Below are 21,042 nucleotides of genomic sequence, written 5' to 3' on the forward strand. Positions count from 1 at the left end.
CTTTTAACATGGGGGCAGGAAATGAAACTCACAAAGAACTAGGGATTTTTTGAGAGGGGGAGGGGATCTTGTGTGAGCAAACAAATAAGACAAGTGCTTACGTTTTTCTGCTATGTTACCAAAAACTGCATCAGTTTTGTCTTCAAACTGCAAATAGGGAAAAAAATCACATCATTACTCTGGTTGGTTTATGTAAGAGAACACTTCCCTCCTCCCCCATTGCCCAACTCCCAGTACAAAACAACTTTTATAATGTAGGATTGTTCAAGAATATGGCCTGCTATGCCAGAAAGAAATATATTTTCTTACCAAGGCTGCCTTATTTTATATTCAATGATAAAAAAACCTGCCAGTTTAAGACCAGAGCGAAGGCTATCTCACCTTGGCTCAAGCTCCACAGAGCCAGGAAATTGGATGCTGAGGCTGATACCTTAACAGAAGGGCTCCGTGATGAGTAACGATGTAGTGCAATGACACAGATTGTGCTTGCTTGCAACTTATCCTCCATGAACCCAGTTTCCTTGTTCTTTAAGGCCCAAAACCAGATGGGGAGGATGGAGTGCCTGGGACCAGCAAAGAAGCCCTATACTGCCCTGGTCCTGTATTGCCTTATTTATTGTATTGCTAGAAGGATCTCCCTATGAGGTGAGCTATGTCTGTTTGGTGGTTTGGGGGATATTTTTATAATTACAGACATGCCACCCATTAGATGATTTCAGCCTCACAGTACAGTGATCAGAGGTAATTAATTTTCCATGGTGAAATATCACTGCATACCTTTTATTTCTATTTTATACTGTAGTTTTAAATTGTAAAACTTTTATATTGTATCTTATCGTGTTATATTTTATGGTTTTAACTGTTGTGAACCAACCACAGAGCTTTGGCTATTGGGCGATATATATTTATAATAAATAAATAAAGATGGTGTAAATGTAATTTCACAGCTTACAAAGCAAGGGCAAAATGTAGTGATTTGCAAGTTTCTCTTTCTGGTACAATTCATAAAAACAGATATAAAACACAGAGATACAAGGGAGCTCTGTTCAAAAGAATGCATTCAGTGACCTCTATTGAGTACATTCAATACTAAACAATGCTGAAGACCTAAGATTTTATCAGTCTGTGACACCTGAGGAACATGTAAAAGTATAAACTACTCACTAAATGAATGTCCCAAAGTAACACCTTCTGCAAATGAGGGATACAGTATAAAATACTATGAACAGGTCGTCAACGCCTTGATCGTTTAATTGCAAGCAGTTCAAAATCCACATTAGAAAGTCACCTGTGTCCTGTTGAACTCTTTGGGAAATAAATTTTGCTTCAAATTGCTGCCTACTATTGCACACAAGTCAAAGGTACTCAGCACATTATGAGTATGGCTTCACTTTAACGAGAGCACGTTATTCAAAGTGCTGCTAACATTCCCTTCAGGTGAATTTTTAATTTATTTTAATTTATTATTTATTATTGCATTTATTTATTATTGCATTTATATCCCGCCTTTTTTCCTCTTGCAAGGCACCCAAGGCGGCTTACATTATCCTCCTCACCGTTGTATCCTCACAACAACAACCCTGTGAGGTAGGTTGGGCTGAGAGTGTGTGACTGGCCCAAAGTCACCCAGTGAGCTTCCATGGCTGAGTGGGGACTAGAACCCGGATCTCCCAGCTCCCAGTCCAACACTCTTGCCACTACACCACACTGGCTCTTTCATTCAGGTATTCTAATTCAGGTATATTGAGCAACACTTGACAAATAACATGAGAATAGCAGTTTATTCCAATGTCATTATGAAAACCCATAGGAAAGTCACCACACACTGTTCTGTTAGCATCTATTTATTTATTTCATTTCTATTCCGCCCAATAGCCAAAGCTCTCTGGGTGATTCACAAAAATTAAAACCAAAGAGCACAAAATAAAACAATATAAAATGTATAAAACATTAAAACCACGGTATAACAATACAACCAGAATAAAACCAGAATAAAACCTAGCAGCAATGCAGGGATTTAAAATACAGATTTGGGGGCTGATTTTCTCTGCTATGGCTGACAGTGTATCAATCTTTCTCTCTTTTCTCTGGTGGCCTTTCTAGAAAAGGCAGATGAGGCTGAAATAAACTGCATGTTCTATTATACTCATCTATACAGACAGTGTCACAGATTGCTTTTCAAGGATAAAAATGCCAGTAAGTGTAGACCAGTTAATTTTTGTTCTCTAGACAGAGCTACATAACTCATGCCTTCCTTGAAAAGCGCCTTTCCAATAACCATGGTAATACTGTTAAAAGAAAGTCCTTGAGACTTATCATCACAGCATATGACGTTGAGAGGAAGCAGTTTCCTCAAAGCACACATACCCCTTATTAATGAAAATGTTAAATCAATCCTATAAATATTTTCTAGTTCAGAATCTTATCAGATTTGACTATTATCTGTTCCGCCTGCTTTTGGTACATATCATATTTTAAACCCACAGCATGTCCCATAGCATCATTAAGTAATAGAATTTCAATGTGTAAATTTCTCCTGATCATAACACAAGCATTTATGCACACTTCTGTAACAGTCTTTAAACTAGCAGTTCTAGAAACATCATGTCCCAATTCACGTAATTTCTTTATCAGTTTTTCAAACATACATTGTAGGATATTAGGGCTATCTAAAGCATCTGTTGCTGCCATTTCAATTATGTCTTCCTTTAATCTACTTAACATCATTTGATTAAATTGATCACATTCGTTCAAAGTTGCCATTAAACACACAAGGAATGTTCTTCATTTATGAATGAGACAAAAAGGTCTTCTGTACTCTTCAAAGGTTTGCTGACTGTACTGAAAGTCAATCAGTGCAACAATTTTATTTCTCTTCTCAAGTCAATTTACCTGCCCTCAAGTTATTGAACAACTTAGGGTGCAATCCTATGCAATCCAAGAAAAAGTCCTACAACTCCCAGCATTCCCCAGCCAGTATGGGGGAGGAATTTTAAAGAAAAAACTTTTGTAGTATTGCTTGTTTACTATATAGTGTATGTCGGTTTTTTGGTATGATCCCTGCAGTATTTCTCCTCATCCCTTTTCGACTTTTGAGGTAGTATTTATGACTCTTCTGTTGTTTTTGTTGCTTTGTTGGCATTTTTCCTTACTTTGCATTTTATTCCAGATGCTACAAAAGTAATATTTGGGTCTGGCTAAAAACCATTTAATGTTGATTCTAAAGAGACAGTGTACTACATTATACTTTATATAGTTCTAAAACAGTTGTAATATATTTTGCATTATAGCAGAGACAATCATCTTTGTGATATGCAGCAGTATACTTAAGGCAAAAAAGTAATAATACATTCAAGAAACTGACTTGATGGTGTAAAAAATCTGATTTGAAGAAAGAAAAAAATTAACTTGTTATTGTCTGGCTGCATAGTTTAAATAGTGTATACTGTAACATTTCAGCAGTTTCATAGCTCTTTGAAATTACTTTTAGAAAGGTAATAATTTTAAGAACTGCTTTTAGTCTGCTGCTGATTTTAATCTGGTTTTATGATGCTGCAATTTTATTCTTTGCCGCTGGTTTTATTCTGTGCCGTTTTTTCTTTTAATATTTGTACTGTATGTTTTTAATGTATTGTACACCGCCCAAAGAATTTTGGTTACTGGGTGGTTTAGAAGTACAGAAAATAAATAAATAATAGCATTAATAAGTCAATTAAAAATAGAGAACCAATGCATACATGCACCCCAACTCACAAGGTTGTTTCATGTGTGAAGATCAAATAAAGTAATTCCCAGCAACCTTTGCTGTTTGAAAAACTATTAATTAAATATAAACAAAATTATTAAGATTGTGTAAATAAGGACAATTAGGGCGCAACCCTATGGTCGCTAGACAGCGGCCAGACGGCCATAGGATTGGTCAGTTCCCGGAGAACTGCCTCCACACCCCCACCCAGATCGCCCCTGCACTCCACACTCGTAACAGTAGCACAGAGTGGGGCAAAAGGGGGCATTCCCGGGGGTGGGGCGGACGGAAGTGCCAGTACACTTCCTATGTGTCGTCCGGCCTCGCTGACCCCCTGTTCCGACATCCCGCAGCTAGCCGAAATCGGCCGTCTAGCCGAAAATGCGGGACAGCTGAAGTACACAGGAGAAGATCCCCTCCGCGCTCCTCCCACCATGCACTGGATAGGCGGTCACCTCCGAGCTCGGAGGCAGCCGCCTATCTGCACAGGATTGCTCCCTTAAACTTTAAAAAAATTAGTGTCTGTTAAATATGAAATCAGTTATTCTATAAATATTTAGTTTTCAATGTAATTGGTAGATCTCAATTACAGGTGCACTTCCATTCACACTCCATACTCTACATGGCACCACAGCATGAACTTACACAAAGTTTGGTCTAGAGTCTAGAGCCTAGAGCCTAATCATAATGTCATACAGTTACTAGCTTTAAACAGACATCTCATTTCGGAAAGTAAAAACAAAAAATAATTAAGGGCACAATCCTATGCATGTTTAGACAGAAAAAAAGCCCTGGTTTTTGTAGGACTTTTTTCTCTCTAAAAATGTATAGGATTGTACCCTAAGACAACTTTAAATCCTATTATGTTCAGTAGGCAGGCATAAACAAATCTGTTTCAGATCCAGGAGCCACCTCCAGAACTTAGGAGCCAGAGCCAATAATCAACAATCTTATGTACCCAAACTTCAGGTACCAGAAAACAAAATCGACTTACTATTGTGAGGTGGCTCCAGGAACTTGTCCAGCCCTGTCAGTAGGGCTTCATTCTGAGTAACCTGCACTGGATTATAGTGTATAGCTGCTGCAGTTCCAACCTCCCATCCCCTTTCCCTCACAAGGACATAGGGCTTGCTTCTGAGTATGGTTCACATCAAGAAGTTAGTTCTCTTTCCTTTCCCTTTCTCTCTCTTCCCTTCAGTGTTTCTGTCTGTGAGCAGGAAGTCAACCGGTGCCATTTGCTAGCTCTCCTGATATGTTAGAAAGGCTCCACAGAAAGAAACAGCAGGGACTGGAGCCCTTGTGCTACATTTTTACCTTCAGAAAGGAACTGCAAGGCCTCAGTCCACACTTTCTTTTCCTTCCGTGTGATCGGAGGTATGAAAATGAAGCACAAGGATCAGGGCCTTTGTGCTGTGTTTCTGCTTTCAGAAATGTGGTGCAAGTCCCAGATTCCTTTGCTCCAGATAACTGTGCCTTCCATGCCCATTACCCACAATCTGTATTTCCTCCTGTCCTTGCCTTCTGCTACCATATTTCTTGTCAAAACATTTGAACTTTGATGAAATCCTCACTCTCTGGTGCAAAATAAATGATGCAACACACTTGTCCTTTGCATAATTACAACGTACAGGACACTTTACAGAGCAAAAGCGAAGCGAAGAAGAAGACTGCCTCCCATCCCAATGAGCTTACAATCAGATGCCCAAAACAGAATTTAATCTGGAGATCCCTGATCAGAACTCCAAACCTTTCTGCAGCCACTCTGGTTATGGTGGTGGTTGGGGGGAAGGATTAACCCTTTCTCTCTGTACCATATTCCAGATATTAAGTGCACCCATCTTAAGTTGCTTTGAACCCCTCCCCCATGGAAAAAAATACAGGCTGCGGCATTGTGCCTTTTAAAAAAAGGTATTATTTTATCCTGCAAGGACCTCAAGACACCATACTTGGTTCCCCTCCCATTTTCTCCTAACAACAGCCTGGTAAGTTAGATTATGCTGAAAGAACATGATTTGACCATGCCGATTCAGTGGGCTACATAGCAGTGGCGGGGGTGCACGCTGAACACAGGTCTCCTGAGTACTAGTCCAACAGGGCTAATATCAGCTGTGTGGGTGGGGATGCAACATTCCTGGAGGAAAGGCAAGCGAGGGGGAGCACGACAGAGGTGTGTAAAATTATCCGCAGTGCAGAGAATCTGGGGTCATCCAATGATATTAAACGGTGAGAGATTCAGGACAGATAAAAGGAAGCACTTCTTCACACAGTGCATAATTAAACTATAGAATTTGCTACCAGAAGATACAGTGATGGCCACCAACTCAGATGGCTTTAAAAGCAGATTGTACAAATTCAGGGTGGATAAGACTAGCAATGGCTGCTAGTCATTACCTCCAGTTATCAGCTGTAATTTTGATTTCCATAGAAAAAAATGCATGCAGTCCAGGCTTTACAGTAAAATTTGAATCCTATCCCCACAGAACTACCAGTAAGCTCCATCCCGATGAAAATGCCCTGACAAAGATAAGATATTAAAGTTTTTACTGGAAAATGCACGTAGAAAGCACCCCTAACATCCCATAACTGATATTAAAACTGCTTTGAAATCTAAAAGATAAGGTGAAACATGTGCAGCTTTGAACACTAAAAATGCTAAGTATTAATACCATCACTAATATTATTTTCTATTACTACTACTAATAGTAACATTTTTTTTAAAGTTAAACATGTTTTCATACTGGCCATAAGCCACAAAAAAATTAACAACAGTGCCCTAGAAATACCATTTATACTAAAGCAGGGCAGGATGGGATGGTTTATTTCCTATTATAAAGCCAATTATCTCTCCCAGACTGGCCCCTTTCCCATGTCCCATAACCAGAAATAAAATCTACCCCTTTATAACACCTTTTGGTTACATGTCTACATGCATCAAGAACCTTCTACAAGGTATCTTGGCAGTTGTCCCACAATGGTGGAAAACCGATTCCCAAATGTCCATGCTTGATCATTCCTCAAGGTCAGGGTAAAACTCTTTGATAACTGAAGGTTAAGCTAGCTGGCTAGTGTGGTGTGACATTAAAGGGAACCAGTGTGGAGATCGGGGTTCTAGTCCCCACTCAGCCATGAAGCTCACTGGGTGACTTTGGACCAGTCATGGACTCTCAGCCTAACCTACATCACAGGGTTGTTGTGAGGATAAAATGGAAAGGAGGAGGGTCATGCAAGCCACCTTGGGTTTTGCAAGAGGAAATAAAGGTGGGATATGGAAGGAAGGAAGGAAGGAAGGAAGGAAGGAAGGAAGGAAGGGAACAAGCTATAAGTGGGGAAGTTCTTGATTTAAATCTACCTCAACCATCAAGTTATTAGGTAGCCTTAGGGTAAACCATTGGGTAAACCATTGTCTCTCAGCCTCAGTCCCTCATCTGCAATATGAGGACAATACTGGCTTATTGTACAAGAGTCTTCTAAGAACTACTGAGATTATGCTCTGAATACTTAGGAAAAGCAATATATAAGCACTACACATATTATCGTAGGCAGCTATATGTAATTGACTTTTTCAATGTATTATATTTCCTGTCTAGTTTTACACACTTTACCTACCTTGAATACCTTAAAATAGAACAAGATACAAATTTTAAAACAAATCTGTAAATGTTATTACAACATACAGATATCACACATTTAATTCAATTGTCTTGCTTTCTGCAATATGAGCAGACAAGCAGCCTGGTTCAATTCATCATAAAATACTGAGATGGTACTTTCTTTTAAAACAATCATCATCCAATTGCTATCAACTTCCTCCACTATAACAAGTTCTCAGAAGTTTTAAAGAACCATATGCCTTCCTGGATTTGCTTTCAACCCATTATATTACAAGGTTTTATTTTGGGTTGGCGTAGGGTGGGGATGGTTCTTCAAGAAACTATATAACTGTGACAACCCCAAAAACAATTTTTTCCCAACTTCTGTTTAGAGTGCCTCTAAGCACACCATCCCCTTGGAAAATAAATGTGCGGAGTATACAAATTATTTTTTGCAACAGAATCAAAATTTCAGATATCCTTGAGCCTTGGAAAAATAAGGTGATGGAAATAGTTCACACCCCTTGGACACACTGATGGGCGGGGGGAGGGGAAAGTATTAAACACTCAAGACAATTTCACTGCCCCTCCCAGGCTTAGAAAACCTTGTTTATCATTAAAAAAACCGTGGCTATTCCATCTGTGAGCCCCTTCCAGGATTATGTTGGCAGATCACAAAAGCAATTCATTGATTCTTACCTTCGAAGCATCTAGGGAGAGATAAGTGCAGTGGGTAACAAAGAGCCAGCCTGCTGCATATACCTGCTGCAGGAAAAGAAGCATTTCCAACAGGAAGTGAACCCCTAGAGGTCAGGAGAGCCATAGAGAGCAGCTAAGGAGAGAGCTTGCAGGAGTTGTGAACTCAGAAGAGCTTTGCTGGAACTGTAGAGCCCCCTAGCAGTGTCAGCAGTTGCAGCCATCTGTGTCTAACATCTGCCATTGAGACTGCAAGGGGAGAGTGGTTATATGTTCATCCTGCCTCAATGAAGTTGGTCACATGTTCTTCAGGATTTCTTTTCAAGAACATTCCCAGTATGTTCAGACAGAAGTATGTTGGGAAACACGGCCAATGCAAAACTCAGCTCAAACAAGATCCTAATGTTTCCCACTTGAAGAATCATTAAAGGGAAATAAAATACATTTTCTCCTGTTTTGTGCCCTTGTTTAAAGATGAAAGAATACTGCAATGCCAAATAGGTTGAGGGGATGGATGTTGATAGTTGGGAACATTTAACAAATATGATCTATTGCAAGTGTTGGATGGTGATGTCAAACATTTAATACCTAAGATGAGCAACATTTTTACTGGCCCTGCTCCTGTACTGTTAATAGCAGCTTCACAAACAGAAATTAATCTGGTGAAATTTTTCCCATCACTTTATCCCCATGCTAAGAAAATAGCTGCACACTGGCATAGGAGCAGCGCCAAAAAACAACAACTGGTAACTCTATGAACCACCATACCATTTCTCAAGGTAATTCATGGCTCTACCTACATTGTATCATTATTATCGTCATCATTGTCATATCCCACCTTTTTTTTCCTCTTGCAAGGAACCCAAGGTGTTTTACATGGTCCTCCTCCTCTCCATTTTATCCTCACAACAACTCTATGAGGTAGGTTAGGTGGAGAGTCAGTGACTAGCCCAAAATCACCCAGTGAGCTTTCATGACTGAGTGAGGAGTAGAACCTGGCTTTCCCGAGTCCTAGTCCAACACTATAACACACTGGAACCACTAACCACTGCACCACACTGGAACGAACACACACAATTAGGTTCATGCTAAATAAAACTTTTAGATATGTCTTCAAGTACTTTTTACAAGGGGCAAACTAAATATCCTACTGTCTTTGCCTGAGAAAATAAAGATAAACCAGTGAAGTATCTCATGTTATGCCCAATACTGGATTAGAAACAATGTTTGGGAAGTGGGCAGGCTAGGGTATTTCCTGTGCTAACCAACATTTTTGTGTATTTACTTATACTATTTTGCTAATAGATTTTTATCCCACTTCCTCCAACTATGTTCATGGCAGCTCACAGAATTAGACACAAAAATACCAAGCAAGACTATGGGAGTATAGGATCAAGCCTTTGGTCCAGCTAGCTCATTACTGTCTATGCTCTCCAGGGTATCAGGCAAGAGTCTTCCCACCCCTATCTGGAGAAGCTGATGTGCTCAACTACTGAGCTGCAGCTGTTCCAAAGAGTGACTTCAGGCATGTCCAAGAGCTTGGGATTTTTGAATTTTTCCTTTCAGCAGCACGGCCCTGTCTAATATCACAAAAGGTTTTGGAAGTCCCCTCAGTTTGTGGCATGGACAGCTGCTGTATGAGAAACAAAGGTTCAAAAGCCCCTTGGATGTGAGGAACTAGTTGGGACAGCTTGTTGGATCTTGGCCACAAGTTTAAATTCTTTTCAAATTAATCAATATTCCTAATCTGCTTCCAAGGAAAACATTCCACAAATTCACTCCCACAGAATATGTGCAGCAGTGGGGAGAAGCTTGTCACCCAATACACATCAGCAGTACAGGTATTATCCCTATAGCAACATGGAATCTGTGAGCTTGAGGGTTCAGCCCCTATAGTGTTTGTCCTGGTGAATTTGCCAGTGATGGATGTCATAATGTCCCAATAATGTTGCTGTGACAGCGCAGACTTGCACTACAGCAGTTACAGATACAGTGCATTCTTAGCACTTTAGTGTCTTTGACTCTTCTGAGTTACTATGGACCAGTTGATACATACCTGTTTATCACTTGAGGACCACAACAAAACAATGAGGGAAAAACTAGCCAGTGTGAGAGACACATGAACAGGATCTCCCATGGATTTTTCTTAAGGGTTAGTACCAGGAGAGGAAGTTCAGATCTGGACCATGGATCTAGGGGATGGAGGTTAACTCTGCCCTTCCCACTTGCTTTTCCTCCCCAATAAAAACTGCATACACATACACACTCAAGCTGGTATTTCCCTATACAATACCTGCATGTTTTGCACACAAGGTAAACAGCAGCTTCATGTGGAGGCAATTCTCATCAAGCAAGTGTCACAGAAAGGAAGTGTTACCCCCCTCCCTCCAGTACAACAGGTTGGATGCATATCTGCACCACCACCACCACCTCGAGGCTGCTATTAACCCTTTAAAAACACAGACATCTCAGAGATCTCCTGTACCATATGTAGTTTGGCTGTATCAGATGGATCTTTGGGAAATGCTGTAACTCAGTGGTAAAACACAGCTTTGCATGCAAAAGGTCCCATTCAACTGCCAGCTTCTCCAGGTAGGGCTGGGAAAGACCTGCCTGAAATACTGGAGATGCTACCAGTCAGCGCAAATGATACTGAGCCAGATGGACCAATGGCGTGGCTATTCATAAGGCAGCTTTCTGTGTTCATATCAACACAAGCACCACGCTTTCAATGGAGTCAAGTTCAAACATTCAGCTGGCAGTCTTGTAGTGTGAAAGAATCAAGGTATGGTCTTATAGTGTGGAAGAATCAAGCATTCAGTAAGCAAACCAATATTGTTTTAAAAAGGACTCTGCCCCCAATTACACAGGCTTAGATCAGGGGTGGGGAACCTTTTTCAGACTGAGGGACAGATTCCAATCTGGGAAGGGTCTCAGGGACAACATTCTATATGTGGGCAGGGCCAGAATGTGATTATTACTGATTTTAAACATACTCAGAAGTAAGCAAGATAACCCTTCTGCACTTCTACTCAGAATAAAGCAGGACTGAATCACTCCGCAGCACTATCCTATAGCATCCCAAGTATTAAGCCTCTGCATGTCTACTCACAAGAAAGCGTGAGCTGCATGTCTACTCACAGGTAAGCAGGGCAAGATTCTGTAGGACATATATCAGAGGCAAGCAGGTCTGAATCTCTCAGCAATTTCCCCTCCCCTGCAGGGAAAAGCTCATCTCATTTTTCCCTGCTGGGAAAAGGTGCAGGGCCTGGGGGAAAAGCTGGCAGGCCTGATGGGGAACCCCCATGGGCCAGAGGTTCCCCATCCCTGGCTTAGATGTAAACCTTTACTTAAAACACACAGAAGCATAAGAAATGTTGATTAAATTACCTACTGCTTCAAAAACAACTGCATGATTAAAACTATATTGCTTCTAGCATACGCTCTAACTCAATGTTGGGTGACCTCCAACTATCACCCATTCAGCTCACTAATGAACAAGTCTGCTGGAGACACTTGGTGACTGACCATGTGAAACTCAGGCCTGTTGTAGACATTTATATTTATATAAATATAGTATTGAAAATGCAAACTCGGGACAGCTGGGAAAAATATTTCAAATTCCATGATGCCCAAGCAGCTGGGATATTTAGATCCTGAAAACTGGACAATTTTACTGGTTACATTTATATTTGCTATGTACAAAAGAGTGAAGAGATTTTAAAGCTACTCACTAACACAAATCCTGGCAGTCACTTTAAGTAAACAGTGACTAAACATACCCTTTCCATTTCAGACACATATAATATGCTTTAACCATTATTTTCCCTCTAACCACCCTGTCCTTTTTGTATTAAATTAATTAAATTATAAACCATTACTTCAAACTGCCTTGAGTGCACTGGCAGAAAGGTGGTATATAAATGTTGTAAATTAATAAAAACAAATGAGTGAAGGGTTACAAAAGCAATTATTTTTAGAAGAGCACCAAAATGCATCACTTCTTACTTTTGCTTAGCCACTTGCTTCTAACCCCAACAGCCACACCATCATCAGTGCCTGTCCTAGAAGTGGGACAGCTGCGGTTGTTGAGTGCTACAACAGTATATAACAGTTGCTCAAAAAGAGATACTGCAAAGCTGCTACTTCTCAAGCTGAGTGCAGGCAGGGCTGTTTAGACTTTCATATTTTTCCATGGAATCCCTCCCTCCATTTTTAGAAATGCATTGTTTCATAAAGTTAATTAGTAACATAATGAATGAACACAAGCCATGCTGTGCAATTGGAATGGATACAATACTAGATCAAATCTAAAATCAGAGTGACTATATTCAAGTGACTATCCCAAAGAAGCACAGAGCTCTTCAGGCACACTAAAAACAGTGTACTAATTTTTGAATGCCTTCATTTTTTCCTTAAAACATAAATAATGTAAAGGGAAGTATATGCTATTGAGTTGTTGTCATGTCCGTAAAATATTTACAAGATTTCTAATTAATATAATTTCAAACTAAAGCTTTGAATTTGTTTAAATAGAAGATTTAAACCACACTCCTGTGAGGACACTACAAAAGCTGCTTCACAGCACAATCCCATACAGGTCTACTCAGAAGTAAGCCCCATTCAATTCAATGGGACTTACACTCAGGTGAGTGTGTATAGTATTGCAGTCTAACAGTGCAATCCTAAACGTGCTTAGTCAGAAGTAAGTCCCATTGAGTTTAATGGAATTTACACTTAAGTGCATATAGGATTGCAACCTAAGTACGCTTTATTTCATCTTTCCCCCTCATCAAATATTTCAGTTCAAATACTTTGGGCTATTAGAAAATCAGAATTTATACAGCATAAAAATGGCATACTTCTTTAGATTTATTTACAAAATACAAAAACAAACAAGCACACTAAATCAGATCTTAGTGGATTTAAGGCAGAATTTTCTGATTCAAACATTTTTCAGACAACCCATATCACTGTATATTTTGCATTACAAAGATAAAACTTCTGAAGTAAAAATAAGATACTGCAACCTTTATGAATTGTACAAATGAAGATTTGCATAAGCTTTCATAGTTAGCAAAAAAAATGCAAGTATACATATGTTTACTATTTTGCATAATTTCTTCTGATTTTGCTATCGTGGGGAGGAGTACGGAGCCTACAAGGCAATGATGGCCCTACTCCTGTACAACAGAGTCCTACATTAAATGTTCTAGGTAGACAGACATGCAACTGTCTCTCTCAAGTTCACTGTAGCACTGTGAAGTGCAGGACCAGCCTCTGAGGCACTTCTGCGTAGCCCCGACCTCCCGTTTGGATCACTTTTTCAAATAAATTTTGAACTCTCATGTTTGCAGAGAGCACTTTGAAAACATTACTTTCCACACGAAGCTGAAGGATAAGCTCCCAAAATTTATTATGTTTTCACACTCTGTGATTTTGGATCCCGTCCAGATCTTAATTTTATGGGGATGAAATTATTATTTTGAACATATGGGATGCCAAGTCTCTTGGCCACTCTAATTGGCAGATGTCCTCAGCTGATACAACAGGGCTTGCTCCTAACAATTATTTGGTAACTGCCACATTTGTGCAAATTATGTTAACTAAGTTATCTAAAATAGCTGAGGTTCTCCAGGTTATGATGGAGGACTACAGTTAATTTTCAGCTCCGATTTGGTCCTCGGTGGTGAACAAATTACTTGTTCTTGCAAAAACATGGCCCAGATAATAAAGTGCCTGCTTCACAAGTGGATTTCCTTGATACAAGAAACTTGCATCGAATAAAAGATTTTGGAAAATGTAAGTTAATTTCAACACTAAGGTGTTTGTGTAGAACAGGCGTTATCACCACAACCATCATCGTTACAATTATTCATTTCTATCACAATTTTAGCATGCAAACTTTAGTCTTTACAATTCTCATCTCATTCATTCTCACGGTATCTCCTGTCAGATGAATAATTAATTATTTTACAGATGAGGGGCAGAAGCTTTCTAGAACAGGTTTGGAAAGGATATGAGAAGTGGTTGGTGACTACAACAGAGCAGATCTATTCTGTGGTGGCACTCTGACCTTGGAATGCTCTCCTCAGAGAGGCTCATCTGGCACCCACTCTGATGTCTTTGGGCACCAAGACCTATTTTCTCAAGTGTTAAAATTTTATTGATCTGTTTTACTTGGATTATGTTAATGCTGCTTTTATAGATATGCTGGTTTTAGTTTATTTTAATGCATTAGTTTATTTATGTTTTCACTTTTTTATTGTATGCTGCCCCAATAATGTATTTAAAGGGTGGAATATCAATCTAAATAATAAAATAAATAAGTAATGCTACATGAAAGAGCCTTGGGTTGATGCACTCCTCCCTCCACTCTTTTCCTCCAGGACAGCCACAGTTTGTCATTTTGCTAGAACCAAGATAAACTGTGGTTAGTTTAAACCAGCCTTGTTCAACCTGGCTGAACACATCTGGAGAGTACCAGTTTGAGGAAGGCTGGTGGTAGACTATGGTTTGTCCAAACAAACCAACTTTAAACTGTGGTTTCTGATCCTAGCTTGTTCAGGTAAACCACAGTTTAACTAACCACAGTTACCAATCTGATGAATGAAGTGAACTTTATTGAATCCCCTCACCACTGATCAAATCCTTTAATTCAACTACTATTGGCTACTTGGGGCAGAGTGGGGGCCAACACACCATATTACAACCTATAAAATTAACATGACATACTGTGTTTTAGTTTTGTTTACTAGATGCAAGTCAAATAAAAATACTAAATCACATCTCCATAAATTTAGGGTAGTAAAAAAATTTCTGATTGAAACCTTTCTGGAAAATCCACATCACTCGTGAAATGATGGTTTGGGGGATGGCGCCTAAGGATGCAATCCTATGCATGTTTAGACAGAAAGAAGCCCTACAAGATGTAGGACTTTTTTCTAACTAAACATGTATAAGATCACACCCCAAATCACTAGAATGGAATTCCTATTCTCAGCATTTCAAACTCACTACTGTGTTTTTCAATGAAAGTTTCACAAGAATACTGAAGGGAAGATTTCTCTATGTTTCAGGCAGCACTGCCTTAAGGAATAAAGTGTCTAGTATAAAACTCCATTTCTACTGGAAAAATAAATCTGCTAAATTAATATTCAAAATTATTTGGATATACTACCAAAGTACTAAACTAGAAGTTCCATCATTCTAATATAATTTATATCCACAGTAACATGGTTAGAATTATGGCCCAGAACACCCAAATCTAAGCCTGAAGACATTACACTGAGCACAAAATATATATTAACTAAAAGAAATTTCCATCTTGTGAAGTTACTCCAGTTCAGCTACAGCTATGCTAATCATCCTGATAGGTAATCTAATAAGGTCTAATCGTGTTCCTTGAGAATGTGTAACTGTTATGTACATGTAAATGGTAGCAGGCAGAAGATTAAATTGCTTCTAGAAAAAACTATTTATTGCAAGCTGCATTAATTAAAAGGCACACCATCCAACATCTCAGCGATACAAAATAACTAAAAATATATTTTAACTTTCTGCTGCCATACAGATAGCTTTTGGTTGCAGACTTCTCTGCAACACTCAAGAGCTTCTACAACAACAGTTAATCCAATTGGACGGTAATCCTATGCACACTTACCTGGGAGTACACTGCACTCATTGAACTCTTTGGGACTTATTTCCAAGTAAACACAGACTGGATTGGACTATAAAGACATTGGCTTAAATCCTAAATTATTTCTGAACTCACATTAGTGGGATTTCTGCTGATTTTCCCCACCATCTGCAGCTCTCTGCAGTATATCCCATATCATCTCTAAGGGTCCCCCAATACTCAAGAACAGATTTGGGGGGAGGGGAGAAAAGCCCCATTCCATGAATGGAACTCTGTTTCATTTGTAGATATTAGACTCAAAATCATTACATCACCATCAGAAATTTCATGCAAGACCTACTAGAAGAATATTATAAGCCACTCACACAGAACTCTGTTCCTTTTTAAAAATAGTAATTATTTTAATATGGTGTTTTTATTCTTTTATCCTATCTGCTGTTCACCGCTCCGAAATCTTTGGATGTGGAGCGGTATACAAATATAAATAAATAAATCTAACATCCAAAGGCTTGTGCATGTCATCTATTCTATACAGTGCCATCTAGCCTATACAGCAAGCCCCACCCCACAGTGCTAAAGAGGCTGCAGCTCCTGTGGAAGCAGCTTTGGAATAGGCCATAGCAAAGAAGCACTGCTCTATACTCATCAGTAGTTAACCTTCAGTAGCAACTTTGCAAAAAGCAAATGGATTTGGATTATTAGAACAAGGAAGATTCACAACTATGAATGACTTTACTACTGACAACCCCCATTCTGGAGCTCTAATCTGTGATTTCTAATGCAGAATTCTCCCCCCTCCCTTCTTAAGCTGTTTTTCAAAGCTGATCTTCTGTATGTCATATTTTGAGTGATTTCAGAATTTGCAGCTATAGCTGCAACCATCACTCTCAGCCAGAATTGGAAGAATATTCAAATTCCTAAGAGCCATCATAGAATAGTTTCTAAATACTGAGGAAGTATTTAAATACAGATTGACCAGTATCAAGTTTAGGAAGGGCCCAGGATTTTTCTACCCCTACAGAACAGCATCCCATAACAAGTTGGGCCAGGTTTTAATGTTAGACCCTCCAAACTGATTGCAGACCACCAAAAGCTTGAGAAGCCTCCTGTTTTTTCTGTCCATTTGGACTGGAAAAAAGTAAAAGTTGTCAAGCATTTGGCAAGTCACAATACAGGGCTAGTAGGCTGCATTCAGTTTGGTAGGCCATGTTATGTAGGCCTAATCTTAAAACTTTAATCCATTATAGGTCCAAAAGGAAAGATGTAACAATGATAATAGTAATCAATCTTGTTCTTGATGCAGTTTTAATAGCTTCTATAGGCTAGATACTCTAACACACATGCTCTAATTTATTTATTTGTGATACTTATGTACTGCCAAATATAATAAAATCCCTAAGCACTTCCAAATTTACAAAAGAAAGACTTATGATAGGTAAAATCTTGATGATGGCTCCAGCAGCAATTCTGCCTTAGTGGTCAACGGCAGGGATTGATGAAAATTAACCAAGGGTGCAAAATCATTACCCATTGGAATTTGTCTTTTTTAAACGTTTTAACCTGGTGTTTTATTCTTTTATGTTGTTGTTCACCGCTCTGAAATCTTTTGATGTGGAGCAGTATATAAATAACGTAAATAAATAAACAATAAAATTACCGCCAGGACTCCATGAATTTGCCATTCATAACCTCACCTCTCATGTCCCTAAAGTCATCATCTTAATACTCAACTTTCTTTTTCACACACATATACAGATGCTCCAGCTTCCTAAACCATCCATCACCTTTTATTTGTACCTTTCCTTCCCCCCACCCACATACACATGTACCATTCCCAGACTCCCATCATCTTTTAGCTGTGCAACTTTAATTTTCTTCTTTTGCACTCACAGGTACAAACCCACCATCACAGTCCTTGCAATGCTTCCACATATTTCCCAGCTCCATGCCTGCTGCACTTAAGAAACCCCTAAACAGCTCCCCTCAAAAACCACCCCTTCACATGCCTCCTTTTCAGCCCCCAAAGCCTTTCCAACTCTAACCAACCCCACCAGGCTATCTTTCAGGTCTCCACGCTCATTACATTTCCCACCAATTTTTCCAAGTCCAGAACAGCAACAATTTCCCTCCTCCCCAAGACATTTATTCTGAAAAATCCCCACCACATCAACCTACTACTTCAAACACCCATCCATAGTCCATCCAGGTTCCCAACATCTCTTAGCACCACAAAGTGCCCCCCACACTCCACCCCAACCCACTGAACCCCAAACACCCCAAACCCCTTAATGTAAAATCCCCACTCCTCACACTCGGGCTACCCTGCCAACATCTTAGCCCCCCAATGGCCCATCACCCCAAATCACTGACCCTCCAGTAGCCCCCCACCCAGGTGGCCCCCTGCCCTCTGAACCCGGCCACCCCCAGGCCTGACAGCCATCATCTCTCCAGCTCCCCCACGCCCCCGAGTCTCCAAGGGGCCCTCTTATCTGAACCCGCCTTGGCCCCGCCCACGCCCGCCTTGGCCCCGCCCACGCCCGCCTTGGCCCCGCCCACTCACTCACTCTGGCGCGCGGTCCTGGCCCCTCCTCCTTGGCCGCCGCCATATTGGGGGGCCGCCGCCTCAGAGGAGGGGGAGGGGGGCTCCTCTTTCCCGGCCCCTGGCTGAGGCGAGGGGAGGGGGGCGTTGCAGGCCCAAGGGGCGCTCCAAGGGGGATCCAGCAGCCCTGAGGAGGCGAGCAAGGCGGGGAGTGGGGCGGGGGGGCGCGTCTCCCTCAGAAGTTCGAGGGGTCGCCCCTCGGGGGGGGAACCCCAAACAGCACCACAACTGAGGCGACGGGCGCAATGGACCCTCCAGGCCGCGCGACCCTCTTAAAGCTGCAAAGACCTGCCCAAGCGGCGAGGGGCGGGGAGAAGGCCAGCGCGCATGCGCCCGGCGCAGGCGCACACCTACCTCATCGACGCCCTGCCCTTTTCTCTTTTTCCCCTCCCCTTCGCGCAGGCGCGCTGGAGACGCAGCCTCTCGCGGGCAGGAATGTGTTAGGACGGGTCCCAGAATGGCGCCCTCTTAAAGGGCCACGCGTCTATTTCTGGGGTGGGAGAGCGAAGGAAGCCTTTGGGGAGAGGGCATGGGGTGGGGGTTAATTAAAACAAGGCTGGGCGGGGAGCCCACAGCAGAGATGGCTAAAAAGCTGGGGGGGGGGCTGCATTAGGAGCAGTTAGAAGGAACAGGGCCACATCACCATTCCACATGGATGCTCAAGTCCCGCAATGCGCCAGTGCTCGTGAGCGGATGCGCGCAGTGGCCTGCCTCATGCTGTCGTGACCCTCCACAATCATTCTCTTTGTTGACCGCTGTTTTCCTTTTCCTTTTTTACCTTAAGTCTTGCTAATTACTTTTTCTGGAATATGAAAACCGCACATGTCAAGCACATGGTCACATATGGTATCCACTGCACACAGACATCGAATACAGCACAACTTAAAATAAATGATGACAGCAACTGGAGGGTGAATTAATAACAAAATTACATACGCAAAAGGCCAGAAAAAACTTGCAGTCTATTTATCACATGTGAAAGTTGCAAACTATTAAAATTTTAATGGACTGCTCGCAAAAAAAAAAGGCGTACATGCAGCAGCTTCATAAAGTTATTAACGGAATAATCCTGTGCATGTTTAGGCAGAAATGTCGTACAACTCCCAGCATTCCCCGGGGAACATTTTTCTGTCTAAACATGCATAGGATTATGCCTTAAAGTGTGAAGTGGCATTATGTCTAACAACATCAATCTGCAGAGATACATTTAAATCTTTGGGGAGTATTGGTCACAGGTTTTTCCTACTACATTCAATATAATCTCTGATTCTTACAACTGCGGGTGCTCCTCAGGCTCATGGCATACCTAGTACTCAAAGCAGCCACACGCTTCACATGAGACGAGCTGCATACAGATGCCGTGGGTGGCTCTATCTTTACTTCATGCCCAAGTTCCTGTACCACATGACACATATTGCCTCCCCACTCTCCTGACATATGCCACAGCGCCCACACCTTTACATGACATGGGTGCTCACACCTAATGACACAGCATCTGTTCCATATGCTCTGGCTTCCAGACCTCCTGCCATTTTGGCACCAACATTATGGCACCTCTGGCTCATATCACATGGCTCTGTATGTAACACTTCCAACCTCAAAACAGGATATCTTCCAGAATGGTAGCTATGTTAGCCTGTTGCAGAAAAATTAACAGAGTCTTGTGGCACCTTAAAGACCAACAAATGTAATATGAAAGAAACAAGATGGCATTCTCTTCTGATGACGCTGCAGATCATGACTTCAGTACAAATGCTTTATGCTGTAGGCAACATTCTTTCTCATGGTTCCGACAAACAGTATCTAGGCATGCCTTGCATTCCAAGGAAGCTATTGATTTTTTTCATTATTATTTTAATAACCAATAGATTAAAATAGATATTGTAATAAAGATGTTCCTACCTTAGGTAGAGAAAAAATAATATCAAATCCCTTGCAGAGGATAATGTATCCAATGAGTTCTTAGAATGCTTTGATTTTAATAATTATAATCCCTAATGATTGCTAATGCCTAACACTGAGCTATGTTTTGTCGGTGCATCTAGTTTGTCCCATATTTAGTATATCATGCATAGGTTTCAGTGCTATTCTTTTATTCACCCCTGCCCTCTACTTCCTCTTCATATACTCATTTTCTTCTCTCTTCTTCAAATACCCTGTTTAGAAAAATAAGGCTGCAATCCTATACATAGTTACCTCTGAATAATGCCCATGGAACTCGTTAGGCCTTGCTTCTAAGTAGACATGCATAGGGTTGTGAACTGCCCAGAGAGCTTTGGCTATTGGGCGGTATAGAAATGAAATAAATAAATAAAATAGGGTTATGCTGTAAAGCAATTTTTATATTGTCCTTGCAGGAGTGTTTACACTCCTTTTGCTTATCATTTTATTTATACTGCTTGTTATATTTATCATATATTAAAACCAATAAACATTGTTGGTTTTAAAAATCTTTCAGTGCAAACTAATGTATGTCTAATCAGAAGCAAGTCTTACTCCCAGGTAAGTGTTTTAAGACTGCAGCCTCAAACACACTTCAACTACAGTGTAATATTGCCAGTGTCTAAGAGATTAAGGGCATAATCCTATGCATGTTTAGACAGAAATAAGTCCTACAACTCCCAGTATCCCCCAGCCAGCCATGGGAGTTGTAGGATTTATTTTTGTCTAAACATGAATAGGATTGTGCCCTAAAGTGACGATGATGTCATGGAATGTCTTACAAGGTTATTTTCAAGATAGGCCTGCAAATATTAGATTTTCAGATAAGTCA

General features: G+C 40.6%; 1 protein-coding gene across 5 annotated transcripts in view; it reads right to left on the reverse strand.

Moving 5' to 3' along the window:
- The window catches only part of ZMYM4 (zinc finger MYM-type containing 4), a 61,312-nt gene extending 42,672 nt beyond the window's left edge, over positions 1 to 18,640 (reverse strand). Inside the window, exons 1-2 of one of the 5 annotated variants that reach the window (XM_084815996.1) lie at positions 18,624 to 18,640; positions 102 to 147 (exon numbers count right to left, since the gene is read on the reverse strand). Coding sequence is in view for 3 of the 5 variants with exons in the window: in XM_084815993.1 (XP_084672119.1) it covers positions 102 to 147; positions 8,035 to 8,118 (130 nt within the window). In the remaining 2 variants the exon portion in view is untranslated. The other 4 variants (XM_084815995.1, XM_084815993.1, XM_084815994.1 and 1 more) reach the window with 4 other exon arrangements.
- Positions 18,641 to 21,042: the final 2,402 nt, after the last annotated feature.

Source organism: Heloderma suspectum, chromosome 10 (genome assembly GCF_057233095.1).
Source record: "Heloderma suspectum isolate Gila_16-S chromosome 10, 16-S_ref, whole genome shotgun sequence".
Classification (NCBI taxonomy): domain Eukaryota; kingdom Metazoa; phylum Chordata; class Lepidosauria; order Squamata; family Helodermatidae; genus Heloderma; species Heloderma suspectum.